Source organism: Artemia sp. Qi Xiang Cuo, chromosome 14, assembly GCF_049724085.1.
Source record: "Artemia sp. Qi Xiang Cuo chromosome 14, ASM4972408v1, whole genome shotgun sequence".
Taxonomy (NCBI): Eukaryota; Metazoa; Arthropoda; class Branchiopoda; order Anostraca; family Artemiidae; genus Artemia; species Artemia sp. Qi Xiang Cuo.
In genome coordinates, this window is record NC_142807.1 from 8,734,803 (window position 1) to 8,757,924 (window position 23,122).

The following is a 23,122-nucleotide window of genomic DNA, read 5'->3' on the forward strand; positions in this document are numbered from 1 at the left end:
AGCTGCCTTTCGATCACTTTTGACTCTTGAAAAATGAAATAGAACTTTCAATTTTCGATTAAATGAGCCCTCTCTGAAGTTTATACGATTATCCCTTCCATAAGAACCTTATGTGACTCCCCAGGACATAACTTACAATGCCTGCCCCCGGGCACTGGGCGGTTGTATTGACATTGGAGTTTTGTCATGTGACCTTTGAACTATTTTTAAGAAAATACATATCTCAAAATTTTTATCCAATGCATTTGGGAAAAAAAGGCATAGGGGGGGGGGGGGCTAGTTGCCGTCCGATCTCTTTTGACTCTGAAAAATTGAATTAGAACTTTTCGTTTCGAATGAAATTAGCCCTCTCTGAAGTTTATACAAGCATTCCTTCTATAAGAACCCTATTTGCCCCCAGGGCAAAACTTGCAACGCCTGCCCCTGGGCATTGGGGGGTTGTGTCAACCCTGGAATTTTTTGTTGCATGATATTTGAACTATTTTTAACAAAATGGCTACCTAAAAATTTGGATCGGATGTATTTGGGGAAAAAGGCGTGGGAGGCTAGTTGCCTTTTGATCACTTTTGACTCTTAAAAGGGCACTAGAAGTCTCAATTTGCTATCGAATGAGCCCCTTTTGAAGTTTATACTACGATCCCTTCCATATGAAGTGCCTTTGGAAAAAAATAAAAATAAATAATACAACATAGGAGCCGTATGGCCTTTACTATAGGCAATGCTATTGCGTTTGCCTCTGATTGTATCTTCACCCATTATTTTGAACTGTTCTCCAACCGAACATGAAGCTCTTCAACCTAACATACGTTTGTTGACCGATAAAATAGGAAATATGTCTTGCGTAGCCCCCTAAGGTGTATAATATTAATAAATAATAAAACATTGAAGCCTTAGTGCCCTTTCCCACAGATAATGCTATAGAGTTGCCTCTGATTTTGTTAATAAAAAGAAATAGCGGTTTATCTTTTTTAACTTTATAGAAATTTATATAAATTTGTTGCAAAAAGGGATATTTATTTTGCAACGGGTAAAGACCAACTAAGCATGAAAAAAAAAAACAATAAAAATAAAAATGAACAGTCCCAACCAGTTGACTCTTTAATTTCAATAATGCGCTTCTTTACCTTATATACCAGTCCTTGGTGAAAAATTAAGGGTACTTTATTAAAACATATTATTTCAACTTGCTTCAAATCAATCAGGTCATTCGCTATTGAACACACACATGATCAAACATTCCCCCCTTCCCAATGATAAATCCTGTATGTAAGCAACGGACGAATTGCATTTTTTATAGTCCTTGTCCTGCACTATTTAAACAGAATTTGAACAAAATAATTTTTATCAAAATTTCGATCGCTGCTGGGGAGGGGAATCTAAATAGGTCGATTTGCTGACGACGAATTATATTACAAATATTTTCTTTTGTAATTAATAATGAAAATAAACACTAAAATTACAGTAAAATTTTGAGCTGATGAGCTTTCAGCAAATAATACTAACTTACGGGATCATATTTATAGGAGTGAAGTCGCTTGGTTTGAACCCCCTTGAAATTTTTTCTGAATCGTACAAAATTTATAAAAATACAGGTAAATTAATTTTTATATGTTTCGTGAAAGTTTTTGGTATCCCTCCCCCCCTCACCCTCGAACAAAAATACTGGATATGGTCCTTTTTCCTTAGGTTGTTCTTAGGTAGGATCTATGGAGATAACAAGAAACAAAATTTCATGAAATGAAAGTATGAAAGAAAAACTGTTATAATTTTCATATGATAAAAAGTATAAATACAGAATATATACAATAGATAGACAACAATTTAAGCTCACATAATTGAGCAAGATTTAGATTTGTGATTGTGTGTATTAGCCGCCAACAGGGTAATTTTTTGTTTAAGTTTTCTTCTTGTCTGCTTCTGAGGTGATGATGGTGAAATTTTTATTTCTGGATTCTTTTGAATAGGAGAAGAGGCAGTTGATTGAGAATTCACACCTGTAAATAGAAGAAATAGATTAAAATTTATGGGTTTATATACATATCGGTTTATTGCTTTAATTATGTCTCTCAATCTTTATTGTGCACGATCTTGAAAGCAACATATGTGAAAAAAAAGACAGACAAAAGGGCTACAGGTGGCTAGGTGGTTGGGGAGCGATTTTATATACATTAGGGGCTGTATATAAAATCGTGTATATATACTTTGTTAGTATTTCAATTTTTTAGAACAGTCCATTTTTTTTGGAAGTTGAATAAAATTCATAACGTTAGGAAGATAAGCCCCTGAACAGGGACAAAAAGAAGGATGTCATTAAGAGGGACTGAAAGAGTTTACAAATAATTAGAGGAAGAGAGAGTGTTAGTAGAAGGAGTTAACGGAGAATTGAAACTAGCATATTTATATGCAACAAAATAAATAACTTTTCGGGTCATTCACAAAATAATGAACTTGCGGGTTCATTATTTTGTGAATGACCCGAAAAGTTATTTATTTTGTTGCATATAAATATGCTAGTTTCAATTTTATTATTTTAGTATTTCTACTGAAGACGGTCGCTGTATATGTGACCGAAATATCTGGACTTTTGTACCTTTTTTTTCACTGTCTAAATAAACATCAAGAACTTTGAATGAGCTTTGTCAATGAACTCTCTCTGAAAATAATCCAGTGAAGTTCATTATTTTGTGAATGACCCGAAAAGTTATTTATTTTGTTGCAGATAAATATGCTAGTTTCAATTCTATTATTTTAGTATTTCTACTGAAGACCGTCGCTGTATATGTGACCAAAATATCTGGACTTTTGTACCTGTTTTTCACTGTCTAAATAAATGGATTTATCCCCATTTGAAAGTTTATTTGTTCGTGTTAAAAATAAAGAAATTATTTATTGTTTCTAAGATTACTCTCTTTGTAGATACCTTCGTTTTAAATTTAAAATTATCTTTTTTCGAACCCCCCTCCAATCATTTGTACTAGTTTCTTTAATTTGCAAAAAATATCTATAATTTTTTTCAACACGATTTATCCCCTTTTTATACGAGTTTCGAATTGGTTTAAACAGTTTTCACTCCTTGTCACTGTCAAGCTCAGACAAGCAAAGGTGAATTGGTAAGGTATTACGTCCAGTTTGTTTTTCCTACTGGAGAAATTTACCTTATTTGAAAAGTATCGCTCAAGAAAGACGTTTCAAAATTGACGAATCATGGTTACAGCAGTAGCAGAAACCAAATATAGAGTGAACCCCGGCCCAAAGAAACCAAATTTTAGCTTCTAAGAAATCATCTGATGAGAAACATTTTACAACAAACATTGATTTCGTAATAATAACTAATTTTTAGATTAGATAGAAAAGCGTATTGCAATTATTAAAACAATACACCTCAGATTCTAAGCACTCCATCGAATGAATTGCTTCGTGAATATGAGTTGTAGCTGTTTTTCTTCGTTGATTGTTTTTTAATTTTTCAATATATCTGAATTTTATGACCTGAAGACCATTGATAAATTTAAAGCCGGGCTTCATCAGCAGGATTTCCAGAATCCAAGATTTCAGACTATTGTTTGATGTCTTGGACACACCGCATCTGGAATATGACGCCTATCCAGTAGTATATCCAAATAATCCAAAAAAAGGATTTTTGAACTTATAGGTTTCCGGAATTATCAATCATACTATGAAAACGAAAGAAAAAAGAGAAAAGAAAACAAGAAAAAAAAGGAAAAAAGATTGTGTAAATCCTATTGATTTTCCTACTACAGCAAAAATCGATTCTTGATGGTGTGTGTGCGGCGGCAGCTGCACGCGCAAAAAATTTTTTGAGCATTTAGTAAGAACAAATACGATTTAGTAAATTTTTCCTATCAGATTTAGTAAATTCTTCCAGGCCAGGGTGGCAACCTTGCTTGACACCTAAACCTAACACGTTTCCTTAAGTGAAATAAGCATCATTTGTGGCACTTTGCAGTAAAAAAAGTTTGCTTACTTAAATTCTAAAAACCGTCTGTGGAAACAAACATTAAATAGTTCAGTAATCTCTTTTCTTGTAAACAGAGCCACGGACAGAGGGTAAGGGGTAAGTGAATAAGGCTCCGGGTGAAGAGGAAAAATTATATAAGTGAATATAATTTCTCGAGGGAAAGAGCTCGTATATCGTGTTTATTTCTTGCCCTCGGGTTGCTGTGGTTGACGCTATCTATGCAAACGAGTCTAGAAACAGACTACGAGGATCTCGTAAGACAGAAAATTCAAATTACCTCTCTTAAGGAAAATAAAAATGTCATCCAGTAAATCTCTGTTTTCTTGTTAAAAAATATCTAAAATTTTTTATTTAAAATAAAAATCACTACACAACTTTTGAAACTAGTAGTATTAGGTGGGTTCTTATGAATTTCTATGCAAAATTTCTCTCCATGGTGTGGTAGTTTTCTAGTTTCTAAAATAGCCAAGTTATAGCTCCAAAGATCCTATTCTCTCCAGTTTCTGATGGAAAAAAGAAAATAAAGAAAAAGAAAAGACTATGGCACTATTAGCATTAGGCGAGTTTTTTCTTGTTTTTTTTTTAATTTTTATCCCAATATTTAGCACATGACGGTAGTAGTTATTTTATTTTTAAGATAGGTATATTATAGCCACTTAGATTCTAATCTCTCCGTTTTATGATGGAACTAACAAAAGAAACCAAAAAACAAGAAAAACGTAAGTTTTTACAGAAAGAATGGGAAATTTAATATCTCTCTTACCTCCAGAATCTAATTTATTTGCTTTTTGGGTATTTCTTAAATTTCTTTGGAGGATAACTCTATAAGCCCCAATGACTGGACTTCGGCAACCTTTTTGCATCTCATTTTTAAGCAGTTCATGCGATATTCCAAGCTCACTTAATTCTTGACGTGTTTTTTCTTCCATGTCTTGAACCTTTAAAAAAGAGAAAGCCCATAAATGACAAAATCCTTAGTAGATATCAAAGCCCTACCTAAGCAGAACTCAATGTCATGCTCAGAAGTTTACTGAATCAGAATATTTGGTATGCAGCTGCGGGTGATATTTTAAAGTTGATTTTATTTGTGGAGGTATTTCTAATAGCTAGTGATTAAATGCTTTTTGGGCTGCTCATTTGCCAAACAGTTTGACTGCAACAAAATAAAAGCTGAGAAATAAAACCAAAGGTAGCTGATTTTATTTTTCAGCTTGAACTGATCATCTGCAGGGAAATATTGAGAATTTTTTTCTCTTTAATTCTGTGTTGAGTATGGGGAATCTTCTTGAGCACATGAGGACTGACCCATTTGCTCAGTAATGCCCCAGTTGCCCCAGTTGACCCATTTGCCCCAGTTCATGTAAAGAAGTTTTGTTTTATATTTAAAATAGATTTATTGGGTTCCCTGGCGCTTAAAATTAGCCAGATTGTTTATTTCTTCTTCTTCTTTTCTTTACAAACAATCAATGTTTGTTGTAAAATGTTTCTCACCAGATGATTTCTTAGAAGCTAAAATTTGGTTTCTTTGGGCCGGGGTTCATTCTATATTTGGTTTCTGCTACTGCTGTAACCATGCTTCGTCAATTTTGAAACGTCTTTCTTGAGCGATACTTTTCAAATAAGGCAAGGCAAACGAGAAAACGCGCGGTGGTAACATGTTTGTGGACGGAATCCCAACAATTAGGTTGTGAGTGTTTCATTAAATGATCCTTCGCAATTACAGGATCGGTATTTGTGTCAGTGTCCAAAGTTTTTCGGGGGCTTTAGATAAAAGTTTTCAAGCGCCAAAAGTTTTCGCCACTTCGTGATTTCAGTGATTCAGGACGGGTTATTTGGATCTTCATGATGAGCTATGTGAAGGAAGATCGAGATTGTTTACTTCGGAGATTGTAAATGGGAAAGTACAAAAATAGGTGATTTCAGTGATTCAGGATGGGTTATCTAGAGTCTCGACCTTGAAACCAAAAGGGAGAGAACGGACAGGTAAAATGAATGCATTCTTTAATCTAGCATAGTCCATAAGATGAAATCCATCTTGCAAGATCCATGGAAGAGCCATTTTAGCTATCTTTTTCTGCAATTTAAGCTCATTTTCTCTTTCTTTCTCTTTCTCATTTTCTCATTTTCATGAGAAAATGAGAAAATGAGCTTCATTTTCTCATTTTCTCTTTCATTTTCATTTCCATGGAAGATTTAATCTAGCATAGTCCATAAGATGAAATCCATCTTGCAAGATCCATGGAAGAGCCATTTTAGCTATCTTTTTCTGTAATTTGAGCTCATTTTCTCTTTCTTTCTCTTTCTCATTTTCTCATTTTCATGAGAAAATGAGAAAATGAGCTTCATTTTCTCATTTTCTCTTTCATTTTCATTTTTCTCTTTCATTTTTCATTTTCATTTGCAAGATCCATGGAAGAGCCATTTTAGCTATCTTTTTCTGCAATTTGAGCTCATTTTCTCTTTCTGAAATAGAAAAAGCTCATTTGGTTCGTGAACAGCCTGATTTGTGACACATATTTTTGGTATTATTGTGGATGGTATTTATTTTGATTTTTTTTTATTTGATGTATTTTTCGGTATTTTTGGTTGTTTTTTGAAACTTGTGTTTATTTGTGTGACATGCCTACGAAAGGGGAATGGACTGCGTACGCTGGGACGATCTTCGGGTTTTTCCCCTGCGAAGGCTAAATTGTATAACTGATCTAGAAATATGATCTTCATCTGTCTGATCCACATTTCCATGCTGCACATGAATGTCTTTTATAATTCAGTACTGATCGGAGAATGAACTGTCTAGCTAGGTACATCGCTACAAAGATTTATGCCTAAAAGGATTCTTTAGAAATTTATCTAAAAAAATCTAACATATCCTTCCGTTTTCTTTTTTATACTCCTGCTCTACACCATGTTCTGTCCTTGGTCACTCTTTCCCCCTTCATCACTTCGTTACTCCCTCTCACCTTCCCTCTATAGTGCAGTTAATCCACAATAAATTTAGGCGGAAAACGCAGTATGTATTTTCCGAAATCTAAGGAGAAACTTTGCTGTTTTTTAATTTCTTTTAATAATAATATTAAAAAAACATCTTTAAGTGAAAATATCCCTATAAAAGGTTTTTTGAAAATTTTGTGGAGGAAGATATCTAGTGGGGAATGAGCCCAATAGCCTTGTCCCTGCTCCCCAACTGATGCCAGCGCTTCTCTCCTGTTCATTCTTTTCCCCTTCCCTCCTCTCCGCTAATGCTTTTTATTTCTCTCTCTTTCTTTTGCAGTTCTCTCATGTCACAATAAAATGAAAATGAAATTTCATTTCATTGTGCAATTCATATCTTAATCTTCAATCTTAATATCAATTTAAATTATATATTTAAATCAACTTATAAAGTAAAGCAAACAGACAAAAAACATTCCAATTCTGTGCCTCATTTCCTATAGCTTTTTTGACGTGATTTTTTTTCTGAGATAACTATCAAAAAGATTAACCGTAAATTATGGACTTCTAACAAAACAAAAAAATACGAAATGACAGTCTCTCCTTCAATGTCTAACTACAAGTTGGGGGCAAATCATCCGACGTTTCCAGGGCTTTCTCCCCAAATTTCTCCAGGTACCCATTTCTAGCTGGGTTGACTCTGGCTGAGCTTACAGAGTCACACTGCCGACCCATATTCCAAACCAAATAATCAGGCACACCAGGACTCGAACCCCTGATCACACGGACAAAGGATTTCAAGACTAGTGCGCCAACCACTGGGCTAGGACAACTCCTCCCGCAACAAAACAACCAAATTATAACTAATATTTTTTATTCAGGAAGGCGTACTTACAAGTTTCTCCAAAGATTCTCGATCGTATTTTTTAATGGATAGTGAACTTTCAGACTCCGTCATCCATGGATGTTCTTTTATCTCTTTCAGTGAAAAACGGTCTGAAACTTTGGGTTTTAAGATGGCGCTTATGAGCTCCTCACACACTTTTGATGGCACTCCTTCGTAACTAAGTTTACCATCCAAAATTTGGTTCTTCAAGCCAACCACGGTTTGTGCCTATAAGTAAAATTGGTACTTTCCCATTATATGGGCCTTTCTAAAAAGTCAAGTTTGGTTAATGTTAATGAACTAAAATAGGAAGAATATATAGGCCTAATAGTTTAGAAACAAATTTGGGCTATATACGAGCTATTTGCACATTAGGGGGGGGGGGTAAAGCATTGCATATATTAAACACATAACCTTACCTAACCTAGGTACCTTATTCCCTCCCTAAACCCCAAAAAACAACAGTTTAAATATCGCATACGTAATGAAAACCACGTTATGCATTCTATTACTCTATAGCGGTATCATGAACTAACACGTCAAAAACGGGTTTTTCATGACTGGTTTCCTTGTGAAGGCCCACATAATGTGAAAGTACCGTAAAATATTTCAAAAAATTTCTTTTTGAAGAATACAGCTGTTTTCAGTTGGTTATGCCAATTTTATGATATCCTTTTTCAACTTATCTTCAAAATGCCTTTTGCTTAATTCTTCTGTTTCATTTGGGATTAATATCTATTAAATAATACCAAAACATTTGAGGCTTTTTAACAGAGACATTGGGCTTTTAAATTTTGTGTTTTATATTTCATTTTTTTAACGAAAATTGCTCCGCTTACATACGTTTGCAACTGAAAAGCGAGAAAATTTATGCGCAAAAAGGGCTTTTGAAGGAAAAACAGCTGTCATATCTTTTTTTTTAATGAAGTATTAAATGAAATTACTGCCCAAAGAGACTGCTAATATTTGGCGGCACCAAATATGCACATAAATTATGCCCGAAGAGAACTGCTAATATTTGGCGGCGCAAATCAAAGGAGGGGCAATTGTCCCCTAGATTCTACTGTCTCCTACATTTGAAAACTACACTTTGTTTGGGACTCGATTACGAATAAAATTGAAAAAAAACTTGCCCCTCCTACCCAACACATTGTCGTGAATTAGAATCCCTACTAACATTATGATTTTGTGTTTTGACTCAACTTAAAACTTTATCCAAATTTAAACTCTATCCTGCATACTCAAGTTATTTTCTCACTTTTTATCTTTCAAGGCTGCTTCATGAATTAAGACTCATATTCCACTTATTTCAAAATTTCGCAATGCACTAATCTTAACCAAACCTGCCGTGCTTAGCTTAAAGTATAGTGAAAAAAAGTAAAAAAGAACAAAAAAAAGTGCCTATGTTAAAGGGTTGCCAGCGATTGTGTAACCGGAATTTATTCAAGTTTTCAACCACATCTAATTTAAGTCTGTGAATTTGTATTACTACTGCTACGGCTGCTAAGATTACCACTACTGTTACTTCTTTTAACGCTATACAACCATGGGCACCAGTTTTAGGGAGACATGGAGGATGGGGGGGATGGGGCATAGGGAGTGCTAAAACGTCTGTATCTGTAAAACGTGGAAAAGCCATCTTGTCTTTATTGCAGTATAGCCCTAAGGAGTGGGATTGAGCGACTTTTTTAATCTTATTTGTAGATTCGTTTGATTGATGTATAGTCGATCAAACAGGTAACCATGACTTTCCTTAAACAATTTCATTGGAATCATTTTCAAAACTTCTAAGCTCCTACGCTTCCAAACCATATTTGGCAACTGTATTTAATATTTCTTTTAGTGTCACAACTATGGGTGTAAGATTTAGTCGGTACTGGTGTATTATGCGGGCACCGCGAATAACTCAAGTTTGGTTAATACTAATGAAACAAAATAAAATAGGATGAATATATCATAGTTTATAAACAAATTTGGGCTATATATTTGTACATTAGGGGGGGTGGGGGTAATGCATAAAGCATAACATATATTAAAAATGAAACCTAACCTAGGTACCTCCCCCCCCTAAACCCCAAAAACAATCGTTCAAATATTGTAACTCATCGAGAAACCACGACTTTGCAATCATTTATTTATTGCAATCTCTTGCAAATAGCCCGTTTGACGGGTTTCGTGACTGGTTTCCTTGATACATTCTATAGCAGTTTGCCCGCACAATGCACCAGTACCATTTGCTCTTCTTATTCCTCCAAAAATTTTTCAGCCACAAAAAAAAAAATGCTAATTGGGTTAACGCATCTTACATCTTCCCTGCACCTGTAATACGGACTAAAAATAGCAGAAAGGTAAGTAGATAAGTGTTGGCAAAGTGAGTAAGTAAATAGGTAGCGTAGGTAAGTAAACCTATCTTATTAAAAGTAAACCTATCTTAGGTAAGTAAACCTATCTTAAAACAACTCATTTTCCAACTAGTTGACTAGCAACTTTTCCCCAGCAATGCATTCTTTTATATATATATATATATATATATATATATATATATATATATATATATATATATATATATATATATATATATATATATATATATATATATATATATATATATATATATATATATATATATATATATATATATATATATATATATATATATATATATATATATATATATATATATATATATATATATATATATATATATATATATATATATATATATATATATATATAAATTTTTCAGTAAATTCATTTGAATATTTTTCAGTAAAGTACAAATTATATTCTGGCTCTTAGAAATCATAGGGTTTAGAAAACCTACTCAGATTAATTTCTGCTCGTTTTCAGTTTGTCTTATTTTAATTTCTGTTTGTTTTGGGTTTCTTTTGTTTATCAGTACTGATTTGTGGTAATTGTATGTTTGGTAGATTATTTGATTCCATTTTTGTTCATTTTTGGTTTAAAGGAGTTCTTTACTTTTTTTTGAAAAACTTATTTTGTGCAAAAAGTTTTTTGATTAATTTCAGTTCGTTTTATATTGACATAAAATTTTTCAGGGAGAAAGAATGAGCCTCTTTTGAAGTTAAACAACCATCCCTTCCAGTAAAACCTTTAATACCCCCAGGGCAAAACTTACAACCCTTGCCCGTAGTCTCTGGGGTTTGCTTTATTCCCAAAAGCCTTCTTATATGATATTTAGACTATTTTGAATAGAATGGCTATCTCAAAATTCTATTAGACATATTTCGGGACAATAAGACGTGTATATAGGGGGGAGAGGGTAGCTGCCCTCTGATCACTTTGACTCTTAAAAAAGGACACTAGAGCGTCTGATTACCAACCCTGACCCTGAGGGCTGGGGGGATTTGTTATCCTCAAAGACACAATTTCCAGACCTTTCTGATAGGCGTAACAAAATGGCTATATCGAAATTTTGATTGGAAGTGTGAGAGAAAAGGATAGGCGTGGAGGGAGAAATTTGCCCTCTGATCACTTTCGACTAATAAAAAAGGCACTAGTCCTCTCAATTTTCAATCAAATGAGCCCTTTGAAGCTTCTACGACAAAAATTTCTATAAGAACGTTAAATGCCCCAAAGGCATAACTTACGACCCTTGTCCTGAGGGCTATGGGGAGGGGGAAGGGTTGTCATCCTCAAATACATAATTTCCAGAACTTTCAACTACATTAAATAAAATGACTATCTCAAAACTTTGATTGAATGTGTTTGGGAAAATGGTGGGCGTAAGAGGCGGGTTAGTTGCTCTCCATTCACTTTTGACTATTAAAAAGGGCAATAGCCCTTTCAATTTCCAATAAAATGACCCCTTTTTGAAGTTTCTACGACAAAACTTTCTATAAAAACCATATATGTCCCCAGGGCAAAATTTACAACCATTGCCCTGAGGGTTGTGGGGGAGGAGGGTTGTCATCCTCAAAGACCATATTTCCAGAACTTTCAACTAACGTTGAACAAAATGAATATTTGAAAATTTTCATTGGATGTGTTTGGGAAATGGTGGGCGTGAGAGGGGGTTTGGTTGATCTTTAATAACCTTCGACTATCAAAAAAGGGCTATAGCCTTTTCAATCGAATGAGCCCTGTTTCAAGTCTCTACGACAACTCCTTCTATAAAAACTTCATATACCCCCAGGGCATAACTTACAACCCTTGCCCTGAGGGCTGTGGGGGGTTGTCATCCTCAAAGACCTTACTTCCAGAACTTCCAACTACTTGTATAAAACTGGATATCTCCGAGTTTTTAATCAATGTGTTTGGGGAAATGGTGGGAGTGAGAGGGGGGTTAGTTGCCTTTCAATTACTTTCGACTATTAAAAAGGACATTAGCCATTTCAATTTCCAATTGAATAAGCTTTTTTGAAGTTTTTACGACAACGCTTTCTATAAAAACCTTATATGCCCCCTGGAAATAACTTACAACCCTTGCCCTGAGGGCTGCGGGGGGGGGGGGGTTGTTATCCTTAAAGACCTAATTTCCAACACTTTCAACTACGATGAACAAAATGGCTATCTCAACATTTGATTGGATGTGTTGGGGAAAACTTGGGCGTGAGAGGGGGGTTAGTTTCCCTCCAATCGCTTTCGACTGCTAAAAAGAGAAGTTCCTTTCTGAAGTTTCTACGACAAAGATTTCAATTAAAACCTTATATGCCCCAGGGCATAACTTGTAACCCTTGCCCTGAAGACTGTGGGGGGACTTTCCTGCTCAAAGAAATAATTTGCTAAACTTTCAACTACATTGAACAAAATGGCTGTCTCAAAATTTTGATTGGATGTATTTGGGGATATGGCGGGCATGGAAGGGGTGTTAGTTGCCTTCCAATCACTTTCGACTATTGAAAAGGGCACTAGCCATTTCAATTTCCAGTCTAACGAGCCCATTTTGAAGTTTCTACAACAACGCTTTCTATAAAGACCTTATATGCCCCCAGGAAATAACTTACAACCCTTGCCCTGAGGGCTGCGGGGGGGGGGGGAGTTGTTATCCTTAAAGACCTAATTTCCAAAACTATCAACTACGTTGAACAAAATGGCTATCTCAAAATTTGATTGGATGTGGTGGGGAAAAGGTGGGCGTGAGAGGGGGGGTAGTTTCCCTCCAATCGCTTTCGACTGCTAAAAATAGAAGTTCCTTTTTGAAGCTTCTACGACAAAGCTTTCAATTAAAACCTTATATGCCCCAGTACTTAACTTATAACCCTTTCCCTGAAGACTGTGGGGGGAGTTTCCTGCTCAAAGATATAATTTCCTAAACTTTCAACTACTTTGAACAAAATGGCTATCTCAAAATTTTGATTGGATGTGTTTGGGAAAATGGTAGGCGTGGAAGGGGTTTTAGTTGCCTTACAATTGCTTTCGACTATTTAAAAGGGTACTAGCCATTTCACTTTCCAATCGAATGAGCCCATTTTGAAGTCTCTACGACAACGCTTTCTATGAAAACCTTATATGCCCCCAGGGCATAACTTATAACCCTTTTCCTGAGGGATGTGGGGGGGGGGCGGGGGGTGTCATCCTCAAAGACCTATTTTGTTGAACAAAAGGGCTATCACATAATTTTGATTGGATATGTTGGGGGAAATGGTGGGCGTGAGAGGGGGGTTAGTTGCCCCCCAATCACTTTCGACTATTAAAAAGGGCACTAGCCCTTTGAATTTCCAATTGAATGAGCTGTTTTTGAAGTTTCTACGACAACGCGTTCTATAAAAATCTTATGTGTCCCCAGGGCATAACTTACAACCCTTCCCGTAAGGGTTGTGGGGGACTGTCCTCCTCAAAAACATGATTTCTATGTGGAAATCAACTGCACTGAACTAAATGGCTATCTCAAAGTTTTGATTGGAAGTGTTTGGCGAAATGGTGGGCGTAGAAGGGGTGTTAGTCGCCTTTCAATCACTTTCGACTACTAAAAAGGGCAATTTCAATTTCCAATCAAATGAGCCCTTTTTGAAATTTCTACACCAACTTTCTATATAAGCCTTATATGCCCCCAGGGCATAACTTACAATTCTTGCTCTGAAGGCTCTGGGGGAGTTATCATCCTAAAATACCTAATTTCTAGAACTTTCAACTACGTAGAACAAAATAGATATCTCAAAATTTTGAATGGATGTGCTTGGGGAAATGGGGGGCGTGAGAGGGGGGTTAGTTGCCCGTCAATCAGTTTCGACTATTAAAAAGGGCGATACCCGTTTCAATTTCCAATTGAATGAGCCCTTTTTGAAGTTTCTACAACATTTCTTTCTAGAAAAACCTTATGCCCCCAGGGCATAACTTACAATCCTTGCCCTGAGGGTTGTGGAGGGGGAGGGGTTTTCATCCTTAAGGACCTAATTTCCAAAACTTTCATTTACGTTGAATAAAATGGTTATCTAAAAGTTTGATTGGATGTGTTTTGGGAAAAGGTGGGTGTGAGAGGGGGGTTAGTTTCCCTCAGATCGCTTTTGACTATTAAAAAGAGCACTAGCTCTTTGAATTTTCAATCGAGTTTGCCCTTTTTCAAGTTTCTACGACAAAAATTTCAATAAAAACCTTATATGCCCCCAGGGCATAACTTATAACCCTTGCCCAGAAGACTGTGGGGGGAGTGTCCAGAACTTTCCAGAACTTTAAACTGCGTGGAGCAAAATGGCTATCTCGAAATTTTGATTGGATGTGTTTGGGGGAATGGTGGGCGTGGAAGGGGTGTTAGTTGCCTTCCAATCACTTTCGACTATTGAAAAGGGTACTAGCCATTTCAATTTCCAATCGAGCAAGTCCTTCTTGAAGTTTCTACGACAACGCGTTCTATAAAAACCTTCTATGCCCCCACCTTATAAAACCTTATAAAAACCAGCTATAAAAACCTTAAATTTCATTTTCTGTGCTCTTAATCTTGTGTGCATGGACCCTCTGTTTAATATGGACCATGGACCCTCTGTTTAATCATGGACCATGGACCCTCTGTTTAATATACTGCAAGTTCATTAAAAGTCACAAGAAAACGTTAGTAACTGTAGCCAATACCGGCAGAAAAAAAGCATTGCCAAACACACAGAATGGACAGATAATGTTCTTTTAGTGATTGTAATTCAAAGCATCTTAGCTAAATTGATGGTCCTACCCCATTGCATATCCTGGCCAAAGGGCCATGAAATGGAGATCAACACCGCCGGTTTGGACTATCAAGTCTAGTACCACATTTTCTACCATTACCGTCCTGGTAAAAATAATCGTACAATATTTTTTTCTATATTATTATTTTATCGCTGAAAATGTTTTTCTTGTTTGATTATTTGATAAATGGTGTTCCTGCATGTGGAAAAATTGTTACGATTAGAGTAATCTTAAGTAAAGTAAAGTCAAAGTGTTTACCCTTCAGAAATCAGAGCTTTACAATCATAACTCTTTTGAACCTTTTTAGCTCCTTTCAATGACTAGAGCTAGCACGTAGTTCCTTAAGGATGCTGGGAATTTCGTTTATAGATTTTAGAGTTTTTGATAAAGGTGGTTTTAGGGTATTTAAAACGGACTCCATTTAAATTCCGCTGACTATTTTGCTAATCAACTGATCAACTAATGTTGACTCGACTATAGTTTAGTCAGCTACCGTAGCTGATTTCGTAATCTTAAACCTTAGTTCAAAATCAGAACCCTCTCTAATTATTCTGTTTGATTATTCTAATATGTTTAATTGTTTTACAACTCCCCAGAGAATTCTTGGAGCTTTGTAATTACTATGATACTATAACAGGTATTACAAAGCTCCAGAGGCATGGGTATCCCTAGGTATTCTTTGTAGAGGGACAACGGGCCGGCTAGGCGGAGCAATATAGTTTTCTGTCAGAGTTTAGCTGTGGACTGGATTTTGTGGGTTTTTCAAGGGAGACAACACGTTTTGCCATTCTCCTCCCCATCTCGCCCCTTCCCTCTCGCTATATCCATTAACTCACAATGAGTTTCGATAGTCAACCTAGAAAGTAGTAAATCTACTCAGTTTAACTTTAACAAAATGATTTTAGTTTTGAAATATAGGCCTATTACGTCACACTATTTCCAAAAAGTGTATTTGCGTCTCCTTCTTCTACAATTAGAATAATGGTCAAATTGACCTTTGGCTAAAAGCCTAAAATTTATTTTGCGCGGTATATAGGTTTGAATAAAATATGAAAAACTAACTTGGCTCACTTAAATTCTGTGCAGTTGGGTGTTCTCCAGTCATTGACTCTCCAGTCATTGGTGTTAAAAATACAGATCCTCGTGGAAAGCTGAACGTCTTAGAGCACTTAAAAATACAACACACTTCCGAGTTTACGTAAATGATAAATAATTCCTTTTCATCTGTCAAAAGATTTGGCTGCCCTTTTCCCGCACAAAAAGAGTTTCCAAAGTTCCCGTCATAATAAAATAGAGCGAGTTAATACATGAATAGGTGATGCCGAGTTTTATACACGGATTCATTTGTGGAATAATATACATATCAATGAATGGAGAAAAATCGGAAAATTTTGATTCTTTAATGAAAAAATCGTTCATACCCAAGTATATAGTTTTTGGTAGTAAAGGGTGATAAATATTAAAAAGGAAATGTGGGCGAACAATCAGAAAAAATTAAGCGAAAAACACACTGTATATACAACTTAAGAAGGTGCAGTTGTTTTCGGGAATCAACAGAATAGTAGTGTTTGAGCTTTCACAGTTCAATTTGGTGATACAGACAAAATTTGGCAGCATAAAAAATTCCTAATTTTAAAACTCTCGAAAGAAAAATCTTAAAAAATTGCGGTTTTATGGATGAATAAACCTAAAAAGGGCCCAGGAGGAGGAGGCAACTAATATTTTTGTTCGGATGTTCTCGGTACTTTAAAAGTTGTAATGCACCTAATTACAATGCAATTAGAAAAAATTTCTGGGTAATTCAATCTGTGTAATAGAATTTAAAGTCAATTTTCTAACCCTTTCAGATGATTGTTAGCTACCGAAAAGTTGTATTTGCTATAGTACTAATTATAATGTTCAACTTACACCTTTGGGAGTAGGTGGCAAAGGAATATAAGGATACAATCTGGAAAAGAGTAAAAATAAAAAAACAAAGAAAAAAAGAGAGAGGGTGATAGTATTGTAGGCATTTTATAGGGAATTCCCCCCCCCCCAAAAAAAAAGAAAAATACGCTCAAGTGTACAGAAAAGGGTTTGTAAGAATGCTAATTTTTTATATTTTTTTGATATTTCGAATATTTTTTTTATATAGAATCATAGTAACTATAAAGACATTTGTATAATAACTACAAGTCTGAGTTTCTATAATACCCATTTTTGTGATGAATTTTGAATTGGATTAAACTTTATAAAACAAAAAAAAAACAACACAATTTAATCATTTGGCAGGTGGCCATTCAAGAAGAAACAAAGCTCTGAGGACAAACGACTACAACAACCAATATCAATAAACTCATCTAAATATCTCAATATATATACATATACATACGCATACAAATGTAGACACGTATAATAATAACAAGTAAAATAAATATCAAAATCAATCTCTCTCGTCAATATATATATATATATATATATATATATATATATATATATATATATATATATATATATATATATATATATATATATATATATATATATATATATATATATATACATATACATATATATATATATATGTATATATATATATATATATATATATATATATATATATATATATATATATATATATATATATATATATATATATATATATATATATATATATATATATATATATATCAAAATAAAAAGCAGTAAATAAAGACTACGAAAACTATGGTTCCTCATCCTCCCCTCCCAATAAATATTTTATTTTTTATTTTCAAGGATATTTTAAATAAATATCTTTAATCTTTTCTTAAATTGCTGTAGATGTTCAGCCACCTTAATACTCGCCGGAAGCACATTCCAAACACTCGGTCCCGAATAGCGAATTTCAGTACATCTTTTAAAATTGTAGTAAGTTAGAAGCTGGATACAAATGTTGCTGTTTCCGTTGGAATAGAAGCATTCGCTAACGAGAAACACTTTAAAATAGTCTAAGAAAGACGGTATCAAGGACAACCGCAGAAAAGAGAGCAAGCGGCAGGCTGACTCTTTGCTATCCAAATAAATTTGTGAAGTATAAAAATTAAAACTTACAATATTTAGAAACAATGATATTTTTTTAAAGATGAAGAATGTGAAGAATTATGTGAAGAATTTAGCTTTAACCGTTAGAAGCCTTAACTTAAACCCTTTAACTTAAACCCTTAGAAGCCTTACTAGCAACACGTAAAGCGTTAACATGTATATCTAGAATAAATTTACATCTTTATGGGAAGGAGGCTCAAATTTAACAGGTAAAATACTTTGACATTCCAAATCTTAGGGAAACCTTGGCAAATTTGTTTGTAGCAATATCAGAAAACACTGGCAAAATTTTATTAAAATATCAAACAGTTCGTGGTAACGAACTGTAGGTAAGGAGCGACCCGGCTCAATGGTAACCGAAACTCTAGAAAACGGGTTTTTGATACCAATAGATACATCAAAAGAATAAGATTTTAATACTGATTTCAAATATATAACTTTCATCAAGTTTAGTGCTACCCATCAAAAGTTACGCGCCTGAGAAAATTTGGCTGATTTTCAAAAAAGGGGGAAAGACCCCCTAAAAGTTATAGAACCTTAATGAAAATTACACCATCATATTCAGCGTATCAGAGAACCCTACTGTAGAGGTTTCAAGCTCCTATCTACAAAAATGTGGAGTTTTGTATTTTCTGGCAGAAGAAAGATCAAGGATGCGTGTTTATTTTGTTGTTTTTTTCTTTTTTTTCCCAGGGGTAATAGTATCTTCCCAGTGGTCCTAGAATATTGTGGGAGGACTCATTGGAACGGAAATTAAAAGTTCTAGTGCCCTATTTAAGTGATCAAAAAAAAGGAGGGCAACTAGGCCCCCTCCCACGCTCATTTTTTCCCCAAAGTCACCTGATCAAAATTTTAAGATAGCAATTTTGTTCAGCATGGTTGAAAATATAAGAAATTTGTCCTTTAGGATGACTTAATCCCCCGAAGTCCCCGGGGGGAAGGCTGAAAGTTATGAACTTTGCCCAATGTTAACATATAACATTGGTTTTTAGGAAGTATACAGACGTTTTCGGGTGGGATTTTTTTTCTTGTAGTTGGGGTGGGAGTGAGTTGGGGGTTATGTGGGAGGATCTTTCCATGAAGAAAGTTTTTATGCGGGAAGGGACATTGCTATGAAGGGGGCGCCGGATTCCCAGCATTATTTAAAAAAAGATGAGAAATTAAATATAAAAAAAAACAAGTTTTCCAACTGAAAATAAGGAGTAACATCAAAACTTAAAACGAACAGAAAATATTACGTGTATGATTGGGTTAACCCCCTAGTCAATACCTCGCTCTTTAATCCAAAGATTTTTTATTACTTTAATAAGAGATATTTATTATAAGTAACGGCCTTTGTTATTAAGGGTCATTTTTAAAGAATTGGAACAAAATTCGAACTTTACCTTAAAGAGCGAGGTATTGACTAGGGGGCGACCCCCTAATATACGTATTGAAAATCTATGAATATAGAAGTTCGTTGCGTAATTTAATTCGTAAGTTACGCATATTTATTACAAATAAAAGCGTTCGTCAATAAAAATAAGCAAGTTTCGAAAAAGCCATTTAACCAAATAAAAGTAAAATTAATTTACAAATTTTGTTTTAATTATTGGGCCTTTGTAATTAAGAGGTCATTTCTAAAGAATTGGAACAAAATTCGAACTTTAGCTTAAAGAGCAAGGTATTGACTAGGGGGGTGAACCCCCTAATATACGTATTAAAAATATATGAATATAGATGTTCGATACGTAAGTTAATTAGTAAGTTACGTATATTTATTACTAATAAAAATGTTCGTAAATAAAATTAAACAACTCTTTAGAAAGCTATTTAACCAAATAAAAGCAACATTAATATTCAAATTGTGTTTTAACTAGTAATACATGTTGAGCCCATACAAAAACCTGCAGTAATTTAAAATAGTTCATTAATTAAACAAAAAAACTATTTTTTTTTACCGAAATCAAGGAACAACGTTAAAACTTAAAACGAACAAACGTCAGACCATATATGAATAGAGCTGTCCCCTCCTCAATGCCTCGCTCTTTACTCCAAAACTCAAATTTCTTACAAATCAATTTTTTTAAGCAATAAAATTTTATTTTAATTGCAAATTTTGTCTTAATTAACTTTAATTGACATTAACTCCATTTAAAAATGGAGGGCAACTAGGCCCCCTCCCACGCTCATTTTTTCCCAAAGTCTCCTGATCGAAATTTTGAGATATTAATTTTAATTAACTTTAACGAAAATGATACCATCAGATTCAGCTTATCAAAGAACACTATTAAAGAAGTTTCAAACTCCTATCTGCAAAAATGTGGAATTTTGCATTTTTAATTAAATTTAACGAAAATCACACCATCACATTCAGTTTATCACAGAACCCTATTAAAGAAATTTCACGCTCCTATCTGCAAAAATTTGGAAATTTAGATTTTTTGCTCTAAAAAAGATTACGATGCGTGTTTTTTTTTTCAGGGGTAATCGTTTCGACCCAGTGGTCATAAAATATTGTGAGAGGGCTCATTAGAACGGATATTAAAAGTTTTAGTGCCCTTTTTAAGTGACCAAAAAACTGGAGGGCAGCTAGACCCCCTCCAACGCTCATTTTTTCTCCCAAAGTCACTTTGGTTCAGCATAGTTGAAAAATGTAAAAAGTATGTCTCTAAGGATGACTTAACCCCCCACAGTCCCAAAGGGAAGGGCTGCAAGTTTCGAACTTTGCCCATTGTTTACATATAGTATAGGCTATTGCGAAGTATACAGACATTTTCCGGGGGGATTTTTTCTGGTAGGGGGGGGCTGGGGGAGGGGTTTACATGGGAGGTTCTTTCCATAGAGGAATTTTTCTTGGGGAAGGGAGTTTTTCATGAAGGGGCTACCGGATTTCCCAGCATTATTTAAAAACGATCAGAAAATAAATTAAAAAAAAAACGTTTCTGCAACTGAAAGTAAGGAAGAACATGGAAAACTTATAGCCTACTAACAGAAATTATTACATATTTTAGGGGGATTCACCCTGTCGTCAATACCTCGCTCTTTACGCTAAAGTTTTTATTAGTACTTTCAAAAGAGCTTTATATTCTAATTAAATGGCCTTTGTGATTTTGAAACAGTTCGTGGTAACGAACTGTAAGTAAGGAGCGACCCGGCTCAATGGTAACCGAAACCCTAAAAAACGGAATTCTGATACCAATACATACATCAAAAGAATCAAATTTTCATTCTGATTTCAAATATATAAGTTTCATCAAGTTTAATTTTACTTATCCAAAGTTACGCGCCTGAGAATATTTGGCTGATTTTCGAAAAAATGAAGAAAGACCCCCTAAAAGTTATAGAAGCTTAATGAAAATCACACCATCATATTCAGCGTATCAGAGAACCCTACTGTAGAGGTTTCAAGCTCCTATCAACAAAAATGTGGAATTTTCCATTTTTTGCCAGAAGAATGATCACGGATGCGTGTTTATTTGTTTTTTTTTGTTTTTTTTCCCCAGGAGTAATCTTATTGACTCAGTGGTCCTAAAATATCGTAGGAGGCCTCATTGGAACGAAAATCAAAAGTTCTAGTGCCCTTTTTAAGTGACCAAAAAAAGTGGAGGGCAACTAGGCCCACTCCCAAGCTCATTTTTTCTCAAAGTCACCCAATTAAAATTTTGAGATAGCCAATTTCTGCAACATGGTCTGAAATATGTTATATGAATTTCCTGAATAATATTATCCCCCAGAGTTTCAAGAAGCAGAGGGTCAATAAGAGAGATTTCTATTTATTATACTTATAGTCTTGTTGTCTAGGACACCTAGGCTACAGAACTCTTCAGAATGAATTTTTTCTGGTGGGGGGGGGGGCTGGAGAAAGGGGTTACTCGGGAGAATCTTTCCGTGGAGGATGTTTCCTTGGGGTAAGGGACATTTCTTTGAAGGGGGCGCCGGATTTCCAAGTATTATTAAAAACGATCAGAAATTAAATAAAAAAACAAGTTTTTTCAACTGAAAGTAAGAAGCAACATTAGAAATTAAAACAAACTCAATTTATTACGCATATGAGGGGGTTCTCCCCCAAGTCAATACCTCGCTCTTTACGCTACAGTTTTTTTAGTGCTTTCGAAAGAGCTATCTATTCTAATTAAACGGCCTTTGTGATGCAGGGGTTTGTTAATAAATTTTTTTTTTACTTTTTAACGTAAAGAGCGTGGTATTGACTAAAGGGAGAACCCCCTCATATACGTAATAACATATCCGTAATAAAAAAGAACATTAAAAAAAAAAACAAGCGATACGGCTCAATATTAATCGAAACTTTGAAAAACGAAATTTTGATGTCAATAAATGTATCAAAAGAATGGGCTTATAATGCTGATTCTAAATATATAAATTTTTTTAAGTTTAGTATTACTCATCAAAGGCTACGAGCCTGAGAAAACTTACCTGGTTTTTTAAAGAGGGGGGAAACATCCCCTACAAGTGAAAGAATTTTAATGAAAATCACACCGTCAGATTCAACGTATCAAAACACCCTATTACATAGGTTTCAGGCTCATATCTGCAAAGATCTGCAACTTTGTATTTTTTGCCAGAAGAAAAATATACGAATATAGAAGTTCGTTACGTAAGTTAATTTGTAAATTACGTCAGAACTAAATTTAGAGACAGCCATTTAGCAAAAGAAAAGTAAAATTTTTATGCAAATTTTGTTTACTTATTCAATGACGGTGAGCCAAAATAAAAGCTGCATTGACTAAAAAACGATCAGAAATTAAATAAAAAAAACAAGGTTTTTAAACTGAAAGCAAGGAGCGACATTAAAACTTAAAACGAACAGAAATTATTCCGTATATGAAAGGGCTGTCCCCTCCTCAACGCCTCGCTCTTTACGCTAAAGTTTTTCATTGTTTAAAAAAATAGAGTTGTGAGAAAGTCAAACTTTAGCGTAAAGAGCGAGGCGTTGAGGAGGGGACGGCCCCGTTTATATACGGAATAATTTATGTTCGTTTTAAGTTTTAATGTCGCTAATTACTTTCAGTTTAAAAAACTTGTTTTTTTTTATTTAATTATGTAAGAAACCAATAAGCTAAATCTGGCATTACAGATTAATAAAAAAGTGAACATTTCAAGTAGAATTTACAAAAAATTCCGTTTTTATTTGTTTCATCCAA

At 34.5% G+C, this 23,122-nt stretch overlaps 1 protein-coding gene across 1 annotated transcript in view; it reads right to left on the reverse strand.

Annotated features, from left to right (window-relative positions):
- Window positions 1–1,750: 1,750 nt before the first annotated feature.
- LOC148944091 (serine/threonine-protein kinase NIM1-like) overlaps window positions 1,751–23,122 on the reverse strand; it is a 127,331-nt gene continuing 105,959 nt past the window's right edge. The window contains exons 7-9 of the mRNA XM_089100632.1: window positions 7,806–8,024; window positions 4,743–4,917; window positions 1,751–1,994 (exon numbers count right to left, since the gene is read on the reverse strand). Of these exons, the coding sequence (XP_088956758.1) occupies window positions 1,828–1,994; window positions 4,743–4,917; window positions 7,806–8,024 (561 nt within the window). The 3' untranslated portion in view covers window positions 1,751–1,827. The remainder of the gene's footprint in view (window positions 1,995–4,742; window positions 4,918–7,805; window positions 8,025–23,122) is intronic.